The sequence below is a fragment of the Doryrhamphus excisus genome, chromosome 1 (genome assembly GCF_030265055.1).
Source record: "Doryrhamphus excisus isolate RoL2022-K1 chromosome 1, RoL_Dexc_1.0, whole genome shotgun sequence".
NCBI lineage: Eukaryota > Metazoa > Chordata > Actinopteri > Syngnathiformes > Syngnathidae > Doryrhamphus > Doryrhamphus excisus.
Genome location: NC_080466.1, coordinates 20,305,315 through 20,331,752, shown reverse-complemented (window position 1 = coordinate 20,331,752; position 26,438 = coordinate 20,305,315). Strand labels below are relative to the sequence as shown.

The following is a 26,438-nucleotide window of genomic DNA, read 5'->3' as shown; positions in this document are numbered from 1 at the left end:
CAATAATTGACCTTGGTAATTATTTTACATATTTGCATTTGGAGGACCCATCATCGAGCATGCCTTTCACAAAAAGTTAGCTGGGATGGCTTCCAGCGCCACATGACCCTGAACAGAATAAGTGGTAGATAAAATAGGTGCATAATTTTACTGCCTATGGATTCGTTCAATGGGGTTTCATCAAAGCCAGGGGTCTCAAACACGCGGCCAAATGTGGCCCGCAGGACACTAGTTTGAGGCCCCCGCCTTGATATGAAAGTTTAATGTTAGTGCGGCCCGCGCAAGTTTGATATGGATGCTGTATGGTATCATGTACCCAGAAAAAATTATTACGTTTGATTAATGTTCATGTTAAAGGTTAAATAACTGTTAATAGTTATCCTCCCTATCCATGTGGAAGTGGTAAGTTTTTGGCTATTTAAGTTTAAAAGGAAATAACTTGAAGGCTACCGTTTAGGTCGCTAGCTCTCTAGTTTGCGAGTTAGCATGTGTCTCAAGACCCTGCAGTTGCGCAATATGTTGTAAATAAAAAGAGTAAAAATGTGACTATAGTCGTGTTTTGTCATGTCTACAGTGCTCTAATAATGCTTTGTTAATTTTAATCTGAAAAAAATAATTTGTCTACCCACCAACTATATGTGCTTTCTTAAGTTTTTATTATTTGCTGTTTTATTATTATTATTATTATATTTATTTATTACTGATTGATTGATTTTCTTTATTCTTGATTTGTTTATTTATTTTTCATCTTATTTTGTGTAGAAAAATAAAAATTAAGATTTTTGAGAACAGTGGAATGTTTTATCAGAGCTTTTCTTGTGGAAAATCAGAACAAAAGCAAAGTTTATTCATTTTTCTGTTTTTAGTAAATGTGTTGTTGTTGTTTTTTTTGGAAAACCCAGCCTGCCCAGACCCTAGCTCCAGTGGCCCCCAAGTAAATTGAGTTTGAGACCCCTGATCTAAGCATTTTTCCTTCATTCTGATCTTTAGTTTAGTTGACAGACTGGCATTTTGTGATCTAGAGTACAGTAACTAGTAGGACAGCATTGTACTTTTACAGATATTATTGGAGTCCATAGAATTACAGGAATGAAAAGGCTTTGAGAGAACCATATGTCCCACATAGCTAAAAAAAAAAAAAAAAAAAAAAAAAACGATATGGAAGAAACTGCAGTACAGATGGAACTGATAAAGCGGAAAGCCACAGAAATATGTGAAAGTTGACAGGAGGGAGGTACAGTAGTCTGTAGAATCTTTCACACAGTCAGTCCGGAATGTTACGCTGCTGCTGAGCTTCACCACCCTGCATGAAATACACAGCGACACAAAGGTGTAAGACAGTTTTACACTAATTATACACGGTTGCAGAGGTACAATAGTTGGATCTATGCATCTATGAGTTTCCAACGTTTTCACAACATTTTATTTATTTATTTTTTTCATTGCATGCTCCCATCTGACTCAGATTTTCATTTTATTGTCCTATAATGGTTGCCTTGACCTGCAAAACTGACAGCAACAAGTCATTATAATGTAGTTAATTAATAAAGGTACAGTAAACCTCGGATATATCAGATTCAATTGTTCCCACTGGTTTTGTCCGATATAAGCGAAATCCGTTATCCGTATGCGTATACCGGAAAATGTCCGTTTTACGCATATATCGGATTTATATCCAGTATATGCGTAAATCGGATTTTATCCGTTATAAAAAGGCACTTCCTTGACTATGTTTCCAATGTACCTGGACGCGCAGGCAACGCTGCAAACGCTGCAAATGACGTCGTATAGCGGCCTGTCACGATTCTGCGAATTGGAGCGCCACGATGCGGCCATCCGATATATGCGAGGGAAATTTAATGGAAATGCATTGGAACGGGACTGGAGATTTTGTCCGAAATAGGCGAAATCCGTTATAAAAAATCCGATATATGCAATGAATTTTTATTGGAAATGCATTACAGAAAAATCGGTTCTTTTTTATCTGTCCGTTGTGAGCGAATTTCCGATATATCCGAGTCCGATATATCCAAGGTTTACTGTACTAATAAAGTACCCATCTAATTTACTAATCCTTGCCTCCATAGCGGCAAATGACACAGCTAAAAATCACAAGCTCGGAGACCTGAGTTCAATTCCACCCTCAGCCATGTCTGTGTGGAGTTTGCATGTTCTCCCCGTGCATGCGTGGGTTTTCTCCGGGTACTCCGGTTTCCTCCCACATTCCAAAAACATGCTAGGTTAATTGGCGACTCCAAATTGTCCATAGGTATGAATGTGAGTGTGAATGGTTGTTTGTCTATATGTGCCCTGTGATTGGCTGGCCACCAGTCCAGAGTGTACCCCAAAGACAGCTGGGATAGGCTCCAGCATGTCTGTGACCCTCGTGAGCATAAGCGGTAGAAAATGGATGGATATTGGAGGTGAATTCTCCCAGATTTTTGGTGCCCCCTGTAGGCAAATGCCTATATTGCATGATTGCCATGTATCGCTGTTAATTGGTGAATTTCCGCAAAGTAGGTTTCAATATCAATGACAGTCGAAAAACTTTTTTTGTAACATTATTAGAGCCGGCTGCATAAGTGGTTAGCGTGCAGGCCACACAGCTGGGAGACCCGAGTTCAATTCCACCCTCGGCCATCTCTGTGTGGAGTTTGCATGTTCTCCCCGTGCATGCGTGGGTTTTCTCCGGGTACTCCGGTTTCCTCCCACATTCCAAAAACATGCTAGGTTAATTAGCGACTCCAAATTGTCCATAGGTATGAATGTGAGTGTGAATGGTTGTTTGTCTATATGTGCCCTGTGATTGGCTGGCGACCAGTCCAGGGTGTACTGTTGATACACTCCACTGATGATGGGGACGTTAAAGAACTTAATGTAAAAAAAAAAAATCCAAACTATCCCTTTAATAGTTTTAGGCATTTTATTCACATACTGGTGTATTGTTCATCAATATTCATCTTCCGCCTTGTCATGTGATCTTCTTGTCTGAATCAGAATTGACTGTTATGAAGAGACCAAGCGTGGTGCTGAGACGTTTACTGTTAGCAACGAGGGTGTTACTGGAGGTTAAGGCGCATCTGAGAGGCCTGCAGAGCCATGATTGGAGGTGCTGAGGGCAGCGCTTTGGGGGTCTGGGGCGGCAAGATAAAGCACCGGGTGCGAGTTTAGACGGGTTGTGGCTGTTATAGACTGGAACTGGCACGGTAGCGATAAACAGTGAGCAGACCCCCTCAACTCTTGTCCTTCCCCAGTAGTGTGATGACTGTGTTGCTTTGCGGTGAAAGTGATAGTAGCGTAGCAGTGTACTGCTACAGTAAGGATAATTCTAGAAACGAATTACAGTCTTGTGAGTGTGCCCACATCAGGCGGCTAGCCCTCGGGCTGCTGTGTGTCCAACCAGTGTTTTCAAGGTATGAGAAATGTAACATTTACAATATTGTAGAGCCTCATGACCAAATACTCCACGCAGTGAAGTCGGTTTGTTTTCTCAACAGCTTTCATTGGCAGTCGCATGTTTACCCTTGAGTGTTTATGCGTGTATGAGGCTTTCAATGTAATTTGGGTGCGTGCGCAGCCTCGTATGTTTGTAGCGAGTGCCGTCAGTTACCTGGAATGCAGAGCTACCGCCAATGCTAAGATGGCTGCCAAAGCTCTAAGATGGCTGCCAGGATTTACATGCAGCCCGTGATGGGGAGACAGCGAAAAGCGAGGGATTCTGCATGCGAGCGGAAAGGAGGTCTCTTTGCTTTTCTACGTTCTCACCGTCTGTCTTTCGCTCTGGCACTCTCTCTCTCTCTCTTTTTCTCTCGCTTCGTCGTCAGTGAGAGAGGCCAGTTATTTTTCCTGCTCAGTAGGCTAATCTGTGGCTTACTAGTAGAGTGGCTGCAAGGAAAGTGTTGCTGGCAGGAGTTTGTGTGCTCTGTTATCACCTACACCCTGTGGATAAACACCTCTTTTAGCTAGCTTGCTAGCTACTTTGCTCCACGTTGACGGCCAGTCACATTCGACCCCTCAACCACCACCGAACCGCACCCTTCTCCTCCCATCCTCCTCGACAAACAAACCGAGACACATAGTCGACATAATCACAAACAGAGATTACATATTATTATTACAGATTATACATATTATATTACAGAGATCATACTTATCTACAAGAGAGGAGAAATATGATGGAATGGAATGGCCATTATTGTCATTATACAAGATGTACAACGAGATTGGAGAGCTTCTCCTTTCAGTGCAGTAGTCAAGTTTAAAAAAAGTATATAAAAAGTAGAGTAAAAAAGACAATTTAACAAGATATATACAAGATATCCAAAATATACACATAGTATTGCACAGGAGCATATGCAGGAGCAGACATATTGCAGATATATGAATTTTAGTGCATTGATAAATGGGTCATAGTGCAAATGATCTCAGGGAAGAAGTACATTTGAAACACTTATATGCTAGGACTACGTTAAAAAGCCATAGCATTTCAGTATGTGGAATCAAACTATGGAATGGATTGAGTAAGGACCTCAAACAATGCACAACGATGAGACAATTCAAGAAACAATACAAGCAGTTGATGTTTGCTAAATACAAGGATGAAGAGTCTTGAACCAGTCATGATGTGCTATATATATCACTATATTGATGGTTACTATGGTACCCATTATGTCATTGGATGGTCATATCACCTCGTACTTCGGTACATGACAAAAATAAATGTAAAAATTAAATTAAATTACAGGGCTCGACAATAACGATGCAAGTTAAAGCAAAATTCGGGCTAGTAAATCCAATCAGTGATATTTCCGTTGGGCAAGTGCACTTTGGCATGCCATACTGCAAAGAGTTTTTTTTAAAAGCGGTTCTTGTTGGGTGTTGGTAAAACACGGACTGTGTAATTCCGGTAGTAATTTGCAAACCAATCCTTGCAAATCTTGAAATGGACCAATCAGAATCGTTTATTTAGACGGCGGTCTACAGTCCGCGTTTTACCCACACCCATTCTTGTTCGCGATCAACCAATCAGCGATCGTTTGACTACGAAAACATCTATCATGGCGTCCCTGCCAACATTGTCTAATTCTTCAACAATTTTTGAAGGAAAACACCAAAAACTGATGAAACATTAATTTTACATGGGGCAAGTTGGGGCAAGTAGTTCTCACCTTAAGGATTCCCCATGGGCAAGTAATTTTTGTTTTTAATGTAGAGCCCTAAATTAAATTAAATTAAATTAAATTAAATTAAATTAAATTAAATTAAATTAAATTAAATTAAATTAAATTAAATTAAATTAAATTAAATTAAATTAAATTAAATTAAATTAAATTAAATTAAATTAAATTAAATTAAATTAAATTTGTTGTGCCAATTTAATTTAATTTAGTTTAATTTAATTTAATATAATTTATATCATTTTAATATAATTTTAGTATAATTTAAGTATTTTTTAAGTATTTTTAAAGTATTTTTAAAGTATTTTTTAAGTATTTTTAAAGTATTTTTTAAATTAAATTTAATTAAATTAAAATTGTTGTGCCAATTTAATTTAATTTAATTTAATACTTAAAATATATTAGGAAAGCAGGAAGTGAACAAATGTAACAGTTACTGATTGTAAAAGTACCAGATGGAAGGGTAGGATATAATAAGCTTTGCTTCTTCCTACTCCTTTTGGACATGTGGAACTGTGAACTGATTATGTGATGCATTCAATTGTAATCTGATGCATGTTCAAATGAAATAAAACCATTACCATTACCAACATGAACGCAGTCACAGACACCATGTGACACCATTTCCATACACTCCCTTTTGGACACCCTGGGGCTCGTATTACTAAACCTTGCATCTCTCCACCTGCAGCTTCTCCGTTCCTAAATTTGTCCCTTTGTTGTGCCAAGGCTTGGCGTTCATGTGATTGCATTCATAGGCCAGTCATAACAGGTGTGTGTGTGTGTGTGTGTGTGTGTGTGTGTGTACATAGATTAGCACTGCTTGTTAGCCTCCTTGGGGAATAGTTTTACTTGCGACTAAAACACACTCGGCAGGCGTAGCCAGACTCCCGTGGTCAGCTATCTTCCAGAGTCTGTTTCAACGGCTATGAAACAGAAATTAGAAAGAGAAACAGATTGCGAGTGCACATGCTTGTGTGGGTGTCCGTTCCTGTGCGAGTGTGTGTATGCGGAAGGTGTTCTGTTTATGCAGACTAAATCCCGAGCAGCAAGAAGGTATTAAATAGGATTAGGGTGAGGGATATGATTGCGTAGTAAGATACTTATTGGCATAACAGTAAACTGTATATCATTGCACCTTCACTCAGCAGGGAGAAGAGAGCGAGCTTTACGGTAGATATAAAAAAAAAAAAATGTGTGACTTGACAAACACAAATAACTTAGCACATACTGTAAATTGTTCTTGTTCCATCTCACACCTCACGTATCACACTTCAGCTTATGTGTCTATTAAAAGTAAGCTTTTTTTTTTAGCACAAATATTAACTGTTTCTACCTTTTGTTTTCATTTGTGTGCAGAATCTGGACAATCAGACAGCTCCAGCCAACAAGGGGACACGGACATTAAACCACCGCCCAATGGTAGGTATATTTACATGCTAACACTGCAATTATACTTCATTAACTACACTTTAACTATACTTGATCATTCAGAGTCGATCAATGCTATGTTGTTAGTTGCTAGTTGCTAGTTTAGGGTCAAAGAACCACATCACCATCCTTTTAAACCCTCCATTTAGCATTGAAACAGGAGTTCAGAATATTCAAAGCTAGATTCTCACATGGCTTTAAAAGTACGACACTAGCCACGTTTACATGTGGAGTTTTTCTCTTTCCGAATGGAATCTTTCCGAATGACCTTTCCGAAAGCAATGGTATACATGGAAAGGAATATTCCAATCGCATGTCTACATGCGCCGCTATAATCAACCAGAATAGTCAATGGGGCATGTGCAGTAAAGCGTAAACATCAACATCACGTTATACCGACTTCCTCGAGTTTTTCTTTCACTTGTTGGAATAACTCCGAAATGCCAGTTTTTCCTTAGTCCAGTCTTGAAATTTAGTTTGAATCATAAACAAACTTTCCGCAGCAGTCCAATGCCGATTGCTTGCCTCCATTTTTTTAAATCGAAGAACGTCTCCAGCTGCGTGTTACATCATATCTCAGCATTCGCTGAAATAATGCACCCGGGAACAGGAAATCTTGCTAATATTTTATAATTAAGCTCGGCACATGTTTTATATAGATATATATTTTCTTTTTTAATAAAACTGGACTTGTGAATGGCGTATAGAAGGGTTTAGATTCTGTTCCACAGATGGCGGTAATGCACACGAAAGCTGCTTGCCAACCGCCAATAAACAACAGAAGAAGAAAAACACCACGAAGAAGAACGCAGTCTGACAACTTTCCGTTTGAGCGAATACAAGATACCTCAATCGGATTGGGGAAAGGAATATTCCACCCCTCTGAATCAGATTATAGGTTCATTCGAATTGGCACTTTTACATTCTTTCCGTTTGAGCAAATAACCCGAATGGAATTGGAATATTTGGGTCCGTGTATACGTGGCTAATGGAACACAACATCAACCTCAGTTTTGGTACACTGTCTCGGTTAGAGTACAACATGTGTCAAACTCAAACCCGACGGCCAAATCCGGCTCACATTGCAATGACTCAGTCTTATTGTGTTATTATTACACTGTATGAATCCAACTGTGACTTATCCTTAATACAAAATGTGTTATGTTTTTATTATTGTGCCTGTTGTGAGATAGCGGTAATTCAAGCCTGCAATAAAAGCCTGCTGCTCCGGCAATCAAGTCTGGCACTCGTACCCTTTTTTTTTCAGTCAATAGGGAAACGGCATGATTTTAATCAAACTATTATTGTTTTTTTCTTTTTACAGGACACCTGAGTTTCCAAGATTGCTTTGTAACCTCAGGGGTTTGGAATGTGGCTGAGCTTGTCAGAGTTTCACAGAGTAAGTGAAAACAAAAATACCGGAAATATATGAAAGATTTTTGGGGAAAAAAGAAAAGAATGAAACCAGTAAAATAGTAGAGCACTGATTATTGCCAGATTGTATACATACAGATATCCACCTAAGATGGAATTGCCTCATGTCATTATTAATATTTATCCATTTTTAATTGGCAAATTAAGGGTGTGTTCACACTTTTAGTTTGATATTCTGATTCAGGGTTTACCAACCATCACTTGGTGTCTCTGGCATTTGTTGACCTTATTATCCAGTGTTTTAGTGCTTTTAGTGCATGGATGGGCAAATATTTGGACTCGTGGGCCGCATTGAGTTAACAAAATTGTATATTTAATACACACACACACTATTTTATGCTTATAATATTCCTTGGAATTTGTCTAATTTTATCTGTAAAAGTGTTATACTATCAGCTGTATGTTCTCATGGCCCTTTTTTTCAGGAGTACTTTAAACATCAGACCACATCAAAATATGTCATTTAATTTTTCCGTTTTTTTTTTTTTTTTTTTTTTTTTTACTAAATAAGACATCTGACTTGCAAGTCATGTTGCCAGTTTGCATGTTAAAAATTGAAATACTCTGAAAGCGGACGGATTCAAACACCTGGTGGGCCGCATGTCGCCCCCGGGCTGTAGTTTGCCCATCTCTGCTTTAGTGTCTTCAGTTTGCAGGTGGACCGAGACCCATTTCTGGACTGCGGTCACACCTGACCAAACAAACCGTTCTCGCAGTTCTTGTTTTAACTGTAATGTGACCAAACATGAATGCACCCTAACTCTTAAAATATGTTGCAGTTTCAAAAACATAGTATATAATAAAATATAATATAGTAAAAATATAGTTTCTCCTTCACTAATTCTAAAGCATTAATGTCATAACCGCTGATGTTTTAATGTTTGGTCATTATCTTCCTGTCCGTCATCCCTCTCGTTTCCTCTTAGCTCCGGTCGCCACAGCGTCAGGTCCGAACTTCTCATTGGCTGACCTGGACAGCAGTCCCAGCTACTACAACATCAACCAAGTGGCCCTGGGGCGACGCTCCCTCACCTCCCCTCCCTCCACCAGGTACGTGGTGCACCCCGTGAACAGTGAGATGGGTTGACGTGATTTCATTGCCTGATTTAGAAGTCTTCTTCTTCACTCTTTGCCCTTAACCACGTGTCGCTGTTAGATGCTTTGAAATGCCACTTTTCCACTGCAAAGTACCCACTCCTCTCGACACGATGCTAGTGTCTTTCTCCATTTTTCCATTGGCAAAACCAACTAAAACAAACTCTACAGTTATTCTCCCTCATTGTTGTTGTTTATAAACATGACTGCTTCCAACTAATGCGTTCAGTGCCATGTGATTTTCCATATGACATGGAAAGTTAAGCCAAAATGCTACTTTACAGTGGAAAAGCGCTAAGTTGCTCTGTCTGTTTTTCCTCTTTGTCTTTCTTAAATTCTTTTTTCCTTTCTTCTGGCCTCTTGTCATCCGCCGTCACTTTAGGTCTGAGGTGGAACTGTACGCAAACCTTCCACGGAGGTAGTTAACGAACACAAACAAAAACACACTAACTTATGGCAAATGCACAGAAACAACACGCACAAACTTCCGGAGAGCACTTCCTGACTGTGTTTGCTTGGACTTTCTGACTTTTCTTTCTGTTTATTAGTCAATGATTGCTGGTTTTAATGCCTTATACTTTTTGGGGATTGTGATCCAAGATGTGTTAATATCGCTTAGTAACTTACTGTTTTTACTACTGGTTTGCTTCCTAATCAAAGCATTCCCTTCATATCCATACCCACCCCTAGCTCCACCAAGAGGAAGTCATTAGACGATAGTGAGCTGGAGAGCCCCACAGATGATGTTTTCTATCCTGGACGCTCGCCTGCTGCCAGCTCATCCCAATCCAGCGCATGGCCCAATGACATGGATGCAGGTACCACCTTGTTTTACCTCTTGCCATCACCAGTAGAATCCTAATAGACGCCTCCATCTAACCCCTTGGCTCTCCATTCAAACTAATTAATAATATTAGTAATATTATATTCTCTACCATGTACTGTCAATGCATCACTACAACCAATGAAAATATGTTTCATTACACTGTCTATCTAATATCGCTTGATTCTCAGGAAATACTTGTTGGACTAGATGTTGGGATGTTTGTATTTAACACATTTTCCCATAATTCAAAGCATACATACTGTATGTATACAGGTGGTCCTCAGGTTCCGCTCAAGTTACGTTCATGTTTTGGTGAAAGTCGGCTAATTCATTCATTTTCTACCACTTATCCTCATAAGGGTCACAGGGGTGCTGGAGCCTATCCCAGCTGTCTTGGGCTGGACGAGAGGCGGGGTACACCCTGGACTGGTCGCCAGCCAATCACAGGGCACATATAGACAAACAACCATTCACACTCACATTCATACCAATGGACAATTTGGAGTCGCCAATTAACCTAGCATGTTTTTGGAATACATGCACGGGCAGAACATGCAAACTCCACACAGAGATGGCCGAGTGTGGGTGGGATTAAACTCGGGTCTGCTGTGAGGTCTGCGCACTAACCACTCGACCGCCGTGCAGGTGTATGTCGGATCTTATACCTAAATGAACTCTTAAGTCGCTGACATTGTCCACGGAACACACGAGGAACATCATATAAAACGCTGTAATCGAAATATTAAATACAAGAAATAAATGAACCCATAGCAATTCCTGTTTGTTACCCTGTTACGCTTTGGGAGGAGGATGTAGAAGCGCCAGGAGGACAAAAAAAAACAATAGACAGCAACAAAACAACAGATCTTTTAACATTGTGGTGTATACGCTAGAACTAGTTCTCAAGCCACTTTACAGAAAAACAATGAAGTGTCTAAAAAAAAAACCCAAAAAACTTAAACTGTATTATGGAAAGCAGGAAGTGAACAAATGTAACAGTTACTGATTGTAAAAGTACCAGTTGGAGGGGTAGGATTTAATAAGCTTTGCTTCTTCCTACTCCTTTTGGACATGTGGAACTGTGAACTGATTATGTGATGCATTCAATTGTAATCTGATGCATGTTCAAATGAAATTAAACCATTACCAATTAATCAATATGAGTGCATAACCAGAGGACCACCTTAAGAAAACAGTTGCCTCTTAAACCTGATGTAAGTAAAGGAATATATTTAGAAAATACACTTTAGAATTGAATATTAATTTTGTGTCATTACTCCCACCTCATCCATCCAACAATCCAGTTACAACGACTGATCTCAACCTAATAACTTATTATGACGTGATAATTTAGCCAATGACGTGCCAGCGATCCATCGCTTGCCACACATCCTTGAAATACAATGCTCGCTCTTAACTCTTCTTCACTCCCCCAACCCATCATCTACTGTCTCACTCTCTCTCTGTCTTCCTTTCTCATTGTTAACAATACCCTTCTCCACTTTCAGTGCAGCACCATTTGGCCAGTGTGCAGGAGAGGAAGATAAAACATGAAAACGATGGCGTGCAGTTTCCTTACCATGGTTAGAACAACATTGATTACACTTATGTACTATTTATTAGCACACTCATTTCTCTGTATACAGTATTTATCTATAATTGTATGTTTATGTTTGTATGTGAGGTGAATGAAAGAAAAGAGACCAAAATAATGCAGTCATTATAATGTCCTTACTGCTGATCAGCCATGTATTTTTTCCCATTTTTCTCTGTAGTTAAGTGGCAGGATTTCCCCGGATTATCCGCTTTAAATTGGACATTCTTTGTCACACATGCACAGCTCACCTAAAATCCCTGGCTTTTTTCTCTCGAAAGTCCTGTCTGCCCTCCCGGTGCCATTTTAACCAACAGATGTCACCAGGAAAAAAAAAAAAAAAAAACACTGACAACACCAGCAGGCACGCACATGCATAGAAGTTACTCAGTCATGTATAAACAGACCTCCACAGGTTCAGTGTCGTGCTTTCACGCATACACATGCATAATCTGTGCATGCACAGATGCCCGCCAACACCCGCACACTTTACACCCCCCCCCCACCCCCACCCCTCCCTCCGTAGGCAGCCATTCACACATTCAAACGCCCGTGCTTACCATGCTCCCCACCCTCGCAGGTGTTCAGGTGCTTGTGTTGTTTCCACTTCTCTGTCCCGCCATCCCTCCCTGGCTTGAAATCCCTCATTAAGACGCTTACCGTCTGTGGATCAGAGGTGTAAAACCCTTCCTCCTGCATCTTCCCGCTTCCCTTCCACCCTCCATCCCAGTCTCCCTTCTGTCTAATTGAAAACATGTACAGCAGGGAAGACTCTGGGGGTGGATGCAGCCAAACGCACTGGTTAAGTTTCTCACTGGAGCCTCAGAGGCTCCTGCTCCACTTAGCTGTAAATGTAATTAAGAGGCTGCTCATCAGAGCCACACCAGAGGTTATTGCCTGCCTTTGCGGACTGTTATGTCTGTGTATCACTCTTTGCTAGCGATGTGAGGAAACATGGACCCAATTACAGGTGGCCATCAGGTTCCGTTCCTAGATGGTTTTGGTGTAAGTCACATCTCATACGTAAAGTATAGCTAAGTCACCCACATGGTAAAATATAATGACAAATAAAAGCAAAGCACTAGTGACTGTTCTATAATAACGTTGTCTAGAATGTTGTTCTATAATAACGAATGTTCTAGAATAACTGCTACACTGCTAAGTTATTAACAACATATTCAAAGATAGTAGCCACGTTTACATGGACCCAAATATTCCAATTCCATTCAGGTTATTTGCTCAATCGGAAAGAATGTAACCTTTGTATACACCTCATTCCGAAAGAAAAGTGCCAATCCGAAATGAATATATAATCGGATTCACAGGGGTGGAATATTCCTTTCCCCAATCCGATTGAGGTATCTTGTATCCGCTCAATCGGAAAGTTGTCATTGTGCGTTCTTTCAACGCATACTCAGCTGTGACGTAACACGCAGACGTCTCTCAGGTTTTGAAAATGGCGGCGAGCAGTCATTACTGGACCATAGCGGAAAGTTCGTTTTTGATACAAATTTTAAAATTTTCCGCAGGATCGCATGGGTTTCAAGTTGCTGCTTTAAAAGCGTAAAAGCGTAGCAACTGTCCCAACAACCGTGGTAATCACATTCTCGTCCGGCATCTTCGATGAATCACGTGATGTTGTTTACGTTTTACTGCACATGCCCCATTGACTATTCTGTTTGATTATAGCGGTGCATGTAGACAGGAGATTGGAATATTCCTTTCCATGTATACACTGTTTTCTGGTACGTCATTCGGAAAGAGGAAAATCTCCTCATGTAAACGTGGCTACTGTTAGAGATTTGTGATTTCAGAATGTCTGTGAACATAACATGAGTTCTTACTGTGTGTGTGGGCGCAGCAGGAAGAGAACGGCTCCATGCAGATGAGTTGACTTTGCTGATGTTGTTTTGCCACGTTTCCGGAAGACAAGCCTGTTTTTGCAATAAACCACCCGCTCGTCATTCTTACAGCGTCCGAGTAGAAATGACAAAACGTTCTTTATCCTTAATGATGGTCACAACAGCGTGAACCGCACGTTGTGTCTTGTTTTCGCGGATTTGATGAATTTATGAGACTGTGTGCGTAACCAGGATACGCTAAAACTCGGAATGCTGCAAACCCAGTACCACCTGCACCTCAAATGGTGGCCCGCTTGGTACTACTACATAGTTGTAATAACTGATAGTATTATATGCCGCTGTGGACGCCTTCACCACAAGACAAGGCATCTGTAAAGCTGGAGTTACTGATTGTTTTTAAAGGGAACATACAGCAATAAACATTCATTCATTCATTTTCTACCGCTTATCCTCACAAGGGTCGCAGGGGTGCTGGAGCCTATCCCAGCTGTCTTCGGGCAAGAGGCAGGGTACACCCTGGACTGGTGGCCAGCCAATCACAGGGCACATATAGACAAACAACCATTCACACTCACATTCATACCTATGGACAATTTGGAGTCGCTAATTAACCTAGCATGTTTTTGGAATGTGGGAAAAAAACGGAGTACCCGGAGAAAACCCACGCATGCACGGGGAGAACATGCAAACTCCACACAGAGATGGCCGAGGGTGGAATTTAACCCTGGTCTCCTAGCTGCGAGGTCTGCACGCTAACCACTCGACTGCCGTGAAACAGTGAATATTCATTTATCATTCCGGGGTAAATCCATCATCATAAGTAGTTCAAATGTAGGCCTCGTCTCTATCCAGCGCCTTACCCCAAATAAGTATCTGGTACCCTAGCATATAATTGCAAACGCAGGTAATTTGATAGCCAACCACAAAGATTTTGGCTTTAGTTATTTTTAAAAAAGGACAAAACAGAGATTAGGTGGTATGGTAAACAAAGGGGGAAAATTCTACTCAATGTCGGATGGTAGTATGGTGTGTAGTCGATTTTCCCAAGCATCCCACCTGCCAAATACTAACTCATCTGGGAATTCCTGTCCAGTTGGGGACAGTGTAAACACACACACTAGGATGCCATGTGTATGGATTGGGGGGGGCCCACCATACACAGACAGGTGTGCCTCGGTGTGTGTCTGCTTTCAGCACCCTTCTTCTTCTCTCAATCACCACTACAACACACACACACACACACACATCTATCAGGCACATTCATACACTGTCACATTCAGATACACACCATAGATTTCCACGCACAGACATGCGCCTGCACAGCTGAAGCATGCTCCCAGATGGTGAATGACTGTGTGTATAGCCTTGGGATCCAGGAGGATGCTGGAGACATCTGCTCCACATGGGCACTGAGGGGCGGTAGGCAAAACAACCATGATTTTTTGTATTAGCTGCAAATGATTGTTAAATAAATCTAACAGCGGGTGGGCTTCTCAGAGATGGACGTAGATACATGGCTTGGAACCTCATAGTTCCCTCGCTCTCCTCGACTTAAGCATCCCACTTTTTTTTTTTTTTTTTTTTTTCCAGAATTCTATAGTATGTCTGTTAGTGTGTCTGTGTGCTTCAGAGGCGCATCTGGTGGCAGGCCTGTTAGTGCAAAGAGACAGAAGGGTCATCAGGGGAGCGCTTGATTGGTTGCCAGTGGAGTGCCGACGCTTGCCAGGAGAGAAAGAGTGCAGTTGTGGCAGAAGCGCACATGTAAACTAGATTGGCAGACTGCTTCGTCTCTGAAGTGCTGAGACATTTTCTTTTTACATCCTCCTGATGGGAGCGGCAGCGCTTTAAGGGCCCAGATGTCAGTCGTCAGCATGCCCCCCCCCCCCCCCCCCCCTTGTCTTTCTTTGTTGTCGTCAGCTTCATTGACTGCTAAGCACATACTGTAAATACGGCTTGTCTCCGCTCTTATTCGTACCAACGTGTCATAGCCATCACTGCTGGTGTCAGAAGCGGGATCCACGGTTGCGTTCTTGCTCGGAATTTATCTGACAGTATAATACTCCCACAGACTTTTGCTAGGGTTGGTTTGTGGGGGGTGGAAGAAAAAAGAAATATATGTCTACTGAAGACATAAATGCTTCACACATATTCACTCCCACCTGCCTGAGACTTAACTATTTCACACCGGGAGGGAAGGTTTTGCACGCCCCCGCACTTAGCATCCACTTTCACACGTCTCCAGCTGGAGGAAGAATCGTATTTAATGCTCTGTTTGATGCGGAGGGGTCACAGAAATAGACCACAAAACCGTAGCTTGAAAGAAAAAAAAAAAAAGTTTCATCACTCACTCGTCAGGAAGATTAGAAGAAGAAATGTCTTATTTTCTGGTCTATTTTTATGCTGTTGCATGGGCTGCTTATGTGTTCAGTCATTGTGTGTGTGAGCGAGTGTGTGCGCGCCAGATAATAACCATATTTAAACATCTTATGACATCCCAATTTCATACGTGTCGTCAGAGCAACGCATCGGAAAAAAAAAAAAAAACACTGCTGCATTTCTCACAGGTTCTGCTTTGCTCTCTCACTCGCTTTTGCTCCCTCGCATATTTTCATGTCTCCCACGTGCTTCCCGCCTCCCTCCTTCTCCCCTCCCTCTCCCGACTCCTCTGTCGGTTTGCTTGTCTTTCGCACTCAGCAGCTGCCGCGTCCATACTGTACAGTTTGTGCTATTTCTGAATGAAGCCCTCTTCTCGTGCAGCCAGCCTGTGGGCCTCGCGGCGGCCAAACCGCAACTAGCTGACTGTGGCTATAATGGCGGGCCACGTTTTTGGCGTTGGCACCTAAAAAAGACAAGGCGAAACCGAGAGAAACAGACACGGAAAAAACATACAGTGGCACAGTTAGAGGTTATTATTGCTACAGATGTGCCTTGGCTCTCAAACAAAGACAAGCTTCATATTGGCTTCAGTCATTTTCCCCCGTTTTTTTTTTTTTTTCCTCTTCTTTTGAAGACATGCTCATAATATATTGCCCGGCTCATTACTTCAAAGTGAGGAGCTGGGAATCCTCTTTCTAAATGAGTTATTACAGAAACGGGAATCACAGAGAACTATGATCTTTTTTCATATATTTGTGAATGAGGCAGTCAGGCAGTATTGACTCATCTGATTCAGTTGGAGTGAATCACACAAAATCTAAGGACTAAGTCCCCATAAATGTAATTAAAAATGATGTGGCATAGTAAAACATAAAGAAATCAATAAGAAACAATTCTTTGATTAAAACCACCTCTCTCTTTTCCACCCTCCCCACCTTTTATTTTATTTTATTTAATTTATTTTTTTGTTTTATCCCATTTTTTTATTTTTATTTTTATTTATTTTTTGCCAGGACTGTCCTCGCCTGGTTCACTTAAGAAGCCGGGGAAGTTTGATTTCAACGCCCTGACTTCCCAGACGAGGTCCCCCCGCATGGCGTTCACACACCACCCGCTGCCTGTGCTGGCAGGAGTGAGACCAGGTGAGAGCCCCCCCCCCCCCCCCCCCCCCCCCACCACCACCACCACCACCAAGACAACCCCACCCCACCCTTCCTCCCCCCTCATTTTTTATAGTCTGAAAAAGAGAGAGAAGGAAAGACAGGTTGCCAAAGTTGGAACCCCAAAAGTGAAGCAAAACAAAAATGAAACTTTTCAGTCTCGCAGTGGCAAGTGCTGAGTTTCACCTGTTCAGTGTTACTGTTATCGTCATGGCTTGGCCTAAGTTTCTCTCTCTTTCAGTCTATCTTCATCCATACATGTTTTTTTTTATAACCATCATCGTTGTGCTTGTGTGTTTTAATACTGTCATTGCATGGAACCATTGCTAACTCTGTGCCTTTTGTTTTAATGCTCAAATGATCCCTGAGTTACATGTTTGACTTGTGACTTTAGTAATCAATACAGTAGTCTTTCAATTCTAAGACAATAAACTTGATGTACAGTATTGTTATTAAGTCTGAGGGCACCATTAGATGTGTTGTTTTAGAAATATAATGGCTAGAATTTCACTCAGTGAGGCAGAGGATGACTGTGATGACTGACAGACAGAATTTCCATTACCTGTTGAAAATTCTCCATAATATTCAGTTCATATGCATATAAAATGCTGATATTCTTGTATTCATGTATATTTCAGAGACTCACTCATTCATTTTATTCTACCGCTTATCCTTGTGACGGTCGCGGGCGAGAGGCGGGGTACACCCCGGACTGGTCGCCAGCCAATCACAGGGCACATATAGACAAACAACCATTCACACTCACAATACAAGTGAGGAGGCATCCTTTTGGAAATAATGATCATTTTGTTGTGGAATGCATAGAAGTCATAAACATTGTGTTGAGAAAACAACTTAAATTTGGATATGAATTAAGTTGTTTAATTTAAAAATGAGAACAGTGTAATCCCAATAACTATGCAGCTTTAGAGCCTGCACGACAATTAGGCAATATAGGCATTTGCCTACAGGGGGCACCAAAAATCTGGAAAAATTCACCTCCAATATCCATCCATTTTCTACCGCTTATTCTCGCGAGGGTCACGGACATGCTGGAGCCTATCCAAGCTGTCTTCGGGGTACACGCTGGACTGGTGGCCAGCCAATCACAGGGCACGTATAGACAAACAACCATTCACACTCACATTCATACCTATGGACAATTTGGAGTCGCCAATTAACCTAGCATGTTTTTGGAATGTGGGAGGAAACCGGAGTACCCGGAGAAAACCCACCCATGCACGGGGAGAATATGCAAAGTCCACACAGAGATGGTCGAGGGTGGAATTGAACTCTCTCTTGAACTCTCCTCGCTTTGAGGCCTGCATGCTAACCACTCGGCCACCGTGCAGCCCATTTCAGACACTAAACCATGTAATGCACCGTGCATGCACTTCAAAGTTCACAGTCCATCGAATGACTTTTTGTTATGTTTGACCGAATCAGAGTGGTCAATAATACAGTTTTAAATCAGTTTTATACACAACACTACCCATTGGCCTTTGCTTATAAACACATTATAATCATTAATAATAATAATAACAATAATAATGATTTTCCGGAAAACTTATTTTCAAATGCAAATATAGCCTCCCTAAAAATGGCATGCTCATGCATCTTGGCCAATTATGCAAATTGGAGGATGATGTCATCTCGTACACACATCCCGAGCACACCACCACGACCACAAATAGATGACATTCCTTTGGGAAAGACTGTGCTAACTGTTGCTTTATAGCTCTATTTATTGATGTCAAAGTAACTGATCCTTCACTCAGCACAACTAGTGGCTGTGTGAGACTTTTACAAAGTACTCTACATGTAGTCCTTTCCAAATGTTTGCTTTTTTGTCCTTGTTTTTTAGTTTTAACGAGAGCAGATTTTCACTGAACGACATAGATTCCTTCAGTGTGTTTCCAATGACGTCTTTTGATTTAGGCACAAAGGGCAAATTGTCCTCTGAGCATTTTGGTCCAATAGCATATCCGACAAGGTTTCTCAATCTCCACTCGGAGAATTCCCAACGTCCCTCGATTCTGAACTTTGCCAACAAGTCCCTGTAGGCTGGCAGGCTCACTTTTCAAAGGCATAAATACGTCCTCCGCTCTCATTCCATTTGACTCTCAAAGGGATGGTTTGGTCCATGGCCAAACCGCACCTACCATGTAAAGGTCATTTGCACTCAATGCCCTCGCCTGGAAGCGTATTGAATTTTACTCTCAGCTCTCCCTACGGTATATTTAGAAAATATACCAGAGGCCGTGTCTTCAAACCATGACGCTGTGTTGTTAAAAAAAACATTGCATTTTTATTGCGTTCCAAATTTGATCATGAGTTCTAGGAACTTAGCCGTATGTTTGGACAGTTCGCTAAGTGGTTCCGTTGTAATAATGAGGAAGTGTTTTGACGTTGTCTATTAGTTAGACACACATGTATGTGTGCGTGTAAATTTACACTCTCGCGAAGGACTCTCAATGTTACAATGGCTGCAGTCCAAATGGAATGTCCCTTAGAGGCCTCTAGTTGTATAAAGTGCCTGGAGGAAGACGTGCATACGGGGAAAAGATACTTCTCGTTACCATGGCCCGCCTCGATTGCAATGAAACTGTTCGCTCCTCTTGTGTAAGTTTAGTGTGAGAGTGTGAGTGTTCAGGGGTAAGTGCTGGATTGTTTATGTTCCGTTGTTGGCAGTGGACTGACATGGAGAGCTGCCAGGCAGACTGTTGTCTGATTATGCTTGTCTGGAGGGACCGCCATTGTGGCTGCAATTACACGCACACACAACCAATGCATGTACATTATAAGGACCCAGGATTTAAGTTTAAAGGCAAAAAAGTTTGACCAACTCACACTGACGCCCTTTGTGAGTTGCGCCACACACAAGAGACAGTGGTGACAGACAAAATCGCAGATGCTTGTTCGCCAGTCTCCCCCTCACCTAGCAGCTTGCCTCGCTTGTTTGGTGTGCCAAATTGCCAAAGCTGTACAATTGTAGGCGAGGACAGACAGTGGAGCTGAGCAAGTGTGTGTGTGTGTGTGTGTGTTATGCTTTTTCCTGCACTTTGGGGCCAAAAGCATTTTGCGGAAAAAGGCATCTTTTAGCAACGCGACTCACTGATTGAGTGAGTTTAATGCATGAGCTGACACTTCGTGTCAACATGTTTTCTACATGCGTATGTCTCCGGGAGGTGTGGTCATTTCTATCAATTTTCAAATTCCTGAGGAGAACCACACATTGCCCATTGATTACCGTCAATTCCGGACTATAAGCCGCTTCTTTTTTCCCAGAAGTCATAAACCCTGTGTTGAGAAAAACAACTTAAATTTGAATATGATTTAAGTTGTTTCATTTAAAAATGAGAACAGTGTAATCCCAATAACTACGCAGCTTTAGAGCCAGCACGACAATGAGGCAATATAGGCATTTGCCTACAGGGGGCACCAAAAATCTGGGAAAATTCACCTCCAATATCCATCCGTTTTCTACCGCTTATCCTCGCGAGGGTCACAGACATGCTGGAGCCTATCCCAGCTGTCTTCGGGGTACACCCTGGACTGGTCGCCAGCCAATCACAGGGCATATATAGACAAACAACCATTCACACTCACATTCATACCTATGGACAATTTGGAGTGGCCAATTAACTAGCATGTTTTTGGAATGTGGGAGGAAACCGGAGTACCCGGAGAAAACCCACGCATGCACGGGGAGAATATGCAAAGTCCACACAGAGATGGCCGAGGGTGGAATTGAACTCTCTCTTGAACTCTCCTCGCTTTGAGGCCTGCATGCTAACCACTCGTCCGCCGTGCAGCCCATTTCAGACACTAAACCATGTAATGCACCGTGCATGCACTTCAAAGTTCACAGTCCATTACCGTAAATTCCGGACTATAAGCCGCTACTTTTTTCCCAAACTTTCAACCCTGCGGCTTATTCAGTTGATGCGGCCAATTTATGTAATTTTTCTAACGGCCGCCAGGGGCTCTCGAGTAGAAAAGGTAAGATTAAGACCAGCGGAATGTATGCGTCGAGGAAGACTGCAACTTCTTGTCTTCTTGCGTGAACATACCCTCATCATGGAAAATGCAAAAAGAAAGGCATATGACGCAGCTTTCAAGCTAAAAGCAATCGAGCTGTCCGATAAAGAAGGAAACAGAGCTGCTGCACGTAAACTTGGCATAAACCAATCGATGGTGAGACGCTGGAAACGGCAGCGGGAAGAACTGGAGCAATGTTAAAAAGACGAAAAAGAAGACGGCTTACCGTGATTTTTACCAGTATGTTCTTTTACCAGACCTGTTTTACCAGACCTGTTATACTGTGTTGCTATTGTGTTGCTAGCGTGTTGTTACCATGTTGCTACCGTTTCACTGCCGCGTCACAGGCACCGTTTGTGAAGAAAGTTATATTATTATTATTGTTAAGTTATATTATTAAAACTTTGAAAACTCTCTCTGTGTACCGTCTTTCTTTGTAAATATGTTTACATGTTTTAATGTGGGCACATGCGGCTTATATACAGGTGCGGCTTGTGTATGTACAAAATCGGTTTTCCTCTAAAAATGTAGTGGGTGAGGCTTATAATCAGGTGCGCTCTATAGTCCGGGAATTACGGTACATTTTACTGACAATCGATAAAAAGTGTGTGTTTATGTGTAAGGCTGATATACCTTAGTGGTGTGCATGGCAGCAAAGACACACATAGGATAGGATATGTCTGTGGAATAGTGTGCTTGAATGTGAAAAGGTGCCAGTCATGGAGACGGAGCTGTCTGATTTATGGCTGATTTATAAAGTGAGTGGGGGCAGATGTTGCGCAATACTGTAGCTATGGATGGTATACCACAGAACAGAACAGACAATTATACATAATGGCTGCTGCTTAGTTTAAGTACATGTCATATATGTAACTTGCATGTACTATATTGTTATATCTAATGTGATGTATGTGTGTTATATCTTGTCCTGTCGAAAACTCACACTTCTCATTCTCTTCCCCCTACTTCCTGGTCACTTCCCCTCTGCAGGAAGCCCCCGTGCCTCAGCCTCAGCCCTGCACTTCCCCTCCTCCTCAATCATCCAGCAGTCCAGCCCTTATTTCACCCACCCCACCATACGCTACCACCACCACCAGGACCCGCTTAAGGAGTTTGTGCAGTTTGTGTGCACCGACAGCACAGGACAGCCGAGCGCACAGGTAAGTGAAGGAGGCAGGGTGTGAGAAGGTTACATAATAAGCAAGAAGGAAAACAAGTACTGCAAAGGGGGTTAGATACTGTATTGCAGTCGTCATTCGGTCAAGCTAAATAGTATGATGGGTTGGATCAATATAATGACAAACGCCAGGAGAAACATTTAGGTCATCACAATAATGCAAATCAGTCATACAGTGGAACACGCTTAGGTCTGTCCCGCCTGAACGGACAACCTGTCTATGTGGACCAACTTATCAAACCCCTATAGACTGTTTAAGTTTAAGTCGGCATTGACAGATACATTACATGGTCGAGAACTTTTGTCGAGACCCAAAGGGGTCATTTTTATGAAAAATCTGTCTAAGCCAGGTCCCCAGAATGACTGTTGAGAGTGCTAGCCATCAAGCTAAAAGCCAGAAACTGTCAACTGAATATCCAGCGTGACTCTTAAAGCGCTTCTCCTTCACATCGAGAGGAGTCAGTTGAGGTGGCTCAGGCAATCGAGTCTGAATGCCTCCCGGACGCGTCCCTGGTGAGGTGTTCCAGGCATGCCCAGCCGGGAAAAGGCCCCGGGCAGACCCAGGACACGCTGGAGGGATTATGTCTCACAGCTGGCCTGGGAACGCCTTGGTGTCCTCCCGGTGGAGCTGGAGGAGGTGGCCGGGGACCGGAAAGTCTGGGCTTCCCTACTAAGACTGCTGCCCCCGCGACCCGGACCCGGATCAGCGGAGGAAAATGGACTCTTAAAGTATCAGGGACTGAGGTTTACCAAGCTGGACAAGCTAGCATTTGTTATACTCACCCCCCCTCCGTGAACCTCACTCTCACCCGGGTCATGGCACCAATGTAAACCCATCTGGGCCACCCCTGCACACGCCGTGGACTCCAACCAAGTCTGCAGAATGAGAGTTGAGAGCGCTAGCCAATCGTTTCGATGTCCGGCGCCACTCTTAAGATAACTTCTCCCCAGCTGCACCAGATGGCGTTGACGTGTGGAAATAGTGGAAAACAACGGCAAAAACTTCCATAGGTTTAAAACTCCTTTTTTTGGTCATTCAGTTAGGGCAGGGGTCGGCAACCTTTCCTATCAAAAGAGCCATTTTACCCCCTCGCTCACTAAAGGAAAATAGACTGAAGCCGCAAGCGAATTGTGAGTCTCCCATGATTTTGATTGACTACCAGATTTAGAAGGAATTTTTGGGTATCAAAGTATTTCCGAGGAGAAAAAGCGGAGTACTCTTGCTAGTATCGGATCTTGCTAATATAGAAAATAAATATACATAAATATCTATGTAAATTAAATTTTGTTGACAAACATGTTTACTCTGGCCCCAACAAGTTTGGGTGTTAAATACTTAAGCATTGCGAAGGGAATCACAGAGCCATGGGTTGCTGACCCCTGAGTTAGGGTCTGTTTCGATGATGTCGACAACCGCTTCTGTCGATATCAGTTAACCAGTCCAAGGGTTGTTGACATTAGCAGGCCCCATGTTTCTTTACAACATGACATTGCCAACTATGACCTGCCATGCATATTACAGCGTTTTTGGGTTGTTTTTGTAGATGTTTTAGGGGCTTTGCTATGACAACTTTGTGAAATCATCAAGAAAAACGCAAAGAAAACAACCTATGTTTAAGAAAAATTCATACTGGTTGTATTGTAAGAGGGGGATAAAAGCAGGACAAAGGTGTATTTTTTCTTCATTTCAAGCCGGATGCCAAACCTGGTGTTGTGGTCAAAGCCACTTTGACCCCACAGTGTCATGGGAGGATGCAATAAATGTAGCTCATGCAGGGGGGGGAAAAAAAAAAAGCTCAGGCTGAGTTAGCAGCAAAACCGCAGTGGGTCAGATTTAACTTTGTTTAGCAGAGCTCCATAAACGGCCATGGAAACACTGAAAATTACAGTCGCATTCCAGCTGTCGCTCTATGTGATGCGGCTCTGCTGTGAACAATGACACTAAATCACTCGCAGGGAACATCGTATTTTATGCACAATACAGGGTGGAGGATCAAGATTAAGTCCCAAAGCACCTATGTTTTATTTTCAGTGTCCTCACATGACCTGGTTCGGCGTGCTCGAGCCTTTGCAGGATGCCTTTAGTGTGCTTAGAAGGATGGTGTTTGATTCTGTACGCCATTACTGTAAACTTGGCCTTCATGTTTGACTCTTTGCTTGATGTCGTAGGCACCTTCAAATGACTATCCATTACTCGTTATGCATTAGACACTCCCACACTGTAATGTGCGCATATTTTACATGACTCACTGATGAAATGGGAACATTGTACAATAATCTCCTGAGCAGACAACACAGTACATTTAGCACCATTTATTCTTATGTATTTCATTCTTTTTGACCAGTCTGATCACTGTTAGGTTTGTGTGTGTGTGTGTGTGTGTTGGTAGTGTACACGGTCCTTCTTGTGTGCATGTTTTTGCCCTCTATGGGTAACTGGGTAAGTGTTGGATGTCACTCTTTTCCGTCTGTGATCTCGGGGGGTGTGTGTGTCCCGCTCACCCTGTCTATATGGTCCGTCTGCAGCCTAATGGAGGCGGCCAGAGCAAAATGCCGGGCTCCTTCCTGTTGCCCCCGCCACCCCCAGTGGCACGCCCTGTGCCCCTCCCCATGCCCGACTCTAAAACCATCAGCACGCCCACCGACGGTGGACTCAGCTCACCCGCATCTCCGTGTAAGTCACTCCCACTCCCCTCCACAAACCCCTATTAATGCCCCAGCCTCCCCACAGAATTATCATAGAAGCCAGACCAAACTAAATTCTCCAAAAGGGCAGCTTAATTGACGTTATTTTACCTGACTGGGTGTGTTAGCTTGATTACGCACGTAGGAGTCGCAGGTTTTATGTGCCGAGAAAATTATGATGGCTACTAGGGGTGTAAGAAAATATCGTTTCGGCAATATATCGCGATACTTCGTTCCACGATACTGTATCGATATTAAAAAGTATGATATCGATATTTTAGGCATTTATCATAGACTGTATATGGTATTTATTCAAGTGCAGACACTGATTTTAATGTAAACCTCCGATCGTTAGGTGGCAGCACTTACGTAGTCAATTAGGCAAGAACGTTGAACGAGATTCACGAGTGAAACGTCCTCACACATAAACACATTTCAACATGGCCGAATGCGAACACATAACAGCGGCCCCTGCAGCATACAAGGCTGAAGTGTGGACACATTTTGGATTTCTACACAAAGTAGGGTGTGCAAAAATTGACAAATGTGTCGTGCCCGAATAAAGTATTCGGGAAACACGACAAATCTGCGAGTCCACTTAGCGAGACACCGAGGACGTGCCGCTAGCAAGCAATGCCAAGGTCCTTTTTGTATACTACAAAAGTAGTACTGTGATATTGCAGGTATTTTGTTTTTCAAATTGATATCACTATTTTGTTAAATAATGGTTAAAATAAAGCATCCTAAAAGGACTTTTTTACTGATGTTAGTTACTTTGTTCCACAAAAATACTGTTCTGATGGTTGATAAGTCAGGGACTGTATACTCTGCATTTTTTCACAGCTAATAGAATGTAAACATTTGAGCAGGATCTTGAGACATAATTTAATTTATTTGTTTTTTATGTTTTTTTTTGTAAATTTAAAGCTGGATGTTAAAGCTTTATTTATCCAAATGCTACACTTTTGTGATACAGCATAACATACTGTTCTAATCGAATAGTCAGTGCATATTGCTGGTGTAATTCAGTTTTTCCAGAAAATAATCTTTAACTACAAGAAAAACAAAAAAATATCGCCTTGTTAACAGTATCGTGATATATCGTATCGTGAGCCTAGTATCGTGATATGTATCGTATCGCCAGATTCTTGCCAACACACACCCCTAATGGCTAGTCCTGTAGTTTTTCCTAACGCGGCCAAAAGCTGCCCATCTGCAATCCCCATCAGCAGCCCCTGGAGCCTACACCACTTGTTGGACTGTACTGGACTATAGTAGAAGGTCCAAAGCTGTTCGGGCAGATGCCACGCCTTTGCCGTAGCAGAGATCCTCTCTCCATCACTTCTGTATCCCTTTCTCTCACTCTGAGCTTCAGTTTTCTTTTTCTCTGCACATGTCTTTGCGTCCATTCCTATCCTTTTTTCTAGCTTCTCTTGCTCTCTAGTGTCGGGCTTCATGCTAGCACCGCAAGAGGCAGTGTGGTCTTCCCCCCTCTTCTTGTTGGGTTTGTTGGGGGGTGGGGGGTGGTTAGAAGGGCAAGCAGAGCTGGGCCCCTGTGCACGTGCTTCTGTAGCCTTTGA

General features: G+C 42.3%; 1 protein-coding gene across 19 annotated transcripts in view; it reads left to right on the top strand.

Moving 5' to 3' along the window:
- LOC131124059 (nuclear factor 1 X-type-like) overlaps positions 1 to 26,438 on the top strand; it is a 185,126-nt gene that overhangs the window by 146,446 nt on the left and 12,242 nt on the right. For 11 of the 19 annotated variants that reach the window (XM_058065529.1, XM_058065525.1, XM_058065518.1 and 8 more), the window contains 9 exons: positions 6,537 to 6,599; positions 7,933 to 8,007; positions 8,969 to 9,092; positions 9,520 to 9,555; positions 9,828 to 9,955; positions 11,472 to 11,546; positions 16,809 to 16,937; positions 21,987 to 22,156; positions 24,700 to 24,847. In XM_058065529.1, coding sequence (XP_057921512.1) covers positions 6,537 to 6,599; positions 7,933 to 8,007; positions 8,969 to 9,092; positions 9,520 to 9,555; positions 9,828 to 9,955; positions 11,472 to 11,546; positions 16,809 to 16,937; positions 21,987 to 22,156; positions 24,700 to 24,847 — 948 coding nt within the window. The remainder of the gene's footprint in view (positions 1 to 6,536; positions 6,600 to 7,932; positions 8,008 to 8,968; positions 9,093 to 9,519; positions 9,556 to 9,827; positions 9,956 to 11,471; positions 11,547 to 16,808; positions 16,938 to 21,986; positions 22,157 to 24,699; positions 24,848 to 26,438) is intronic. The other 8 variants (XM_058065527.1, XM_058065524.1, XM_058065516.1 and 5 more) reach the window with 7 other exon arrangements.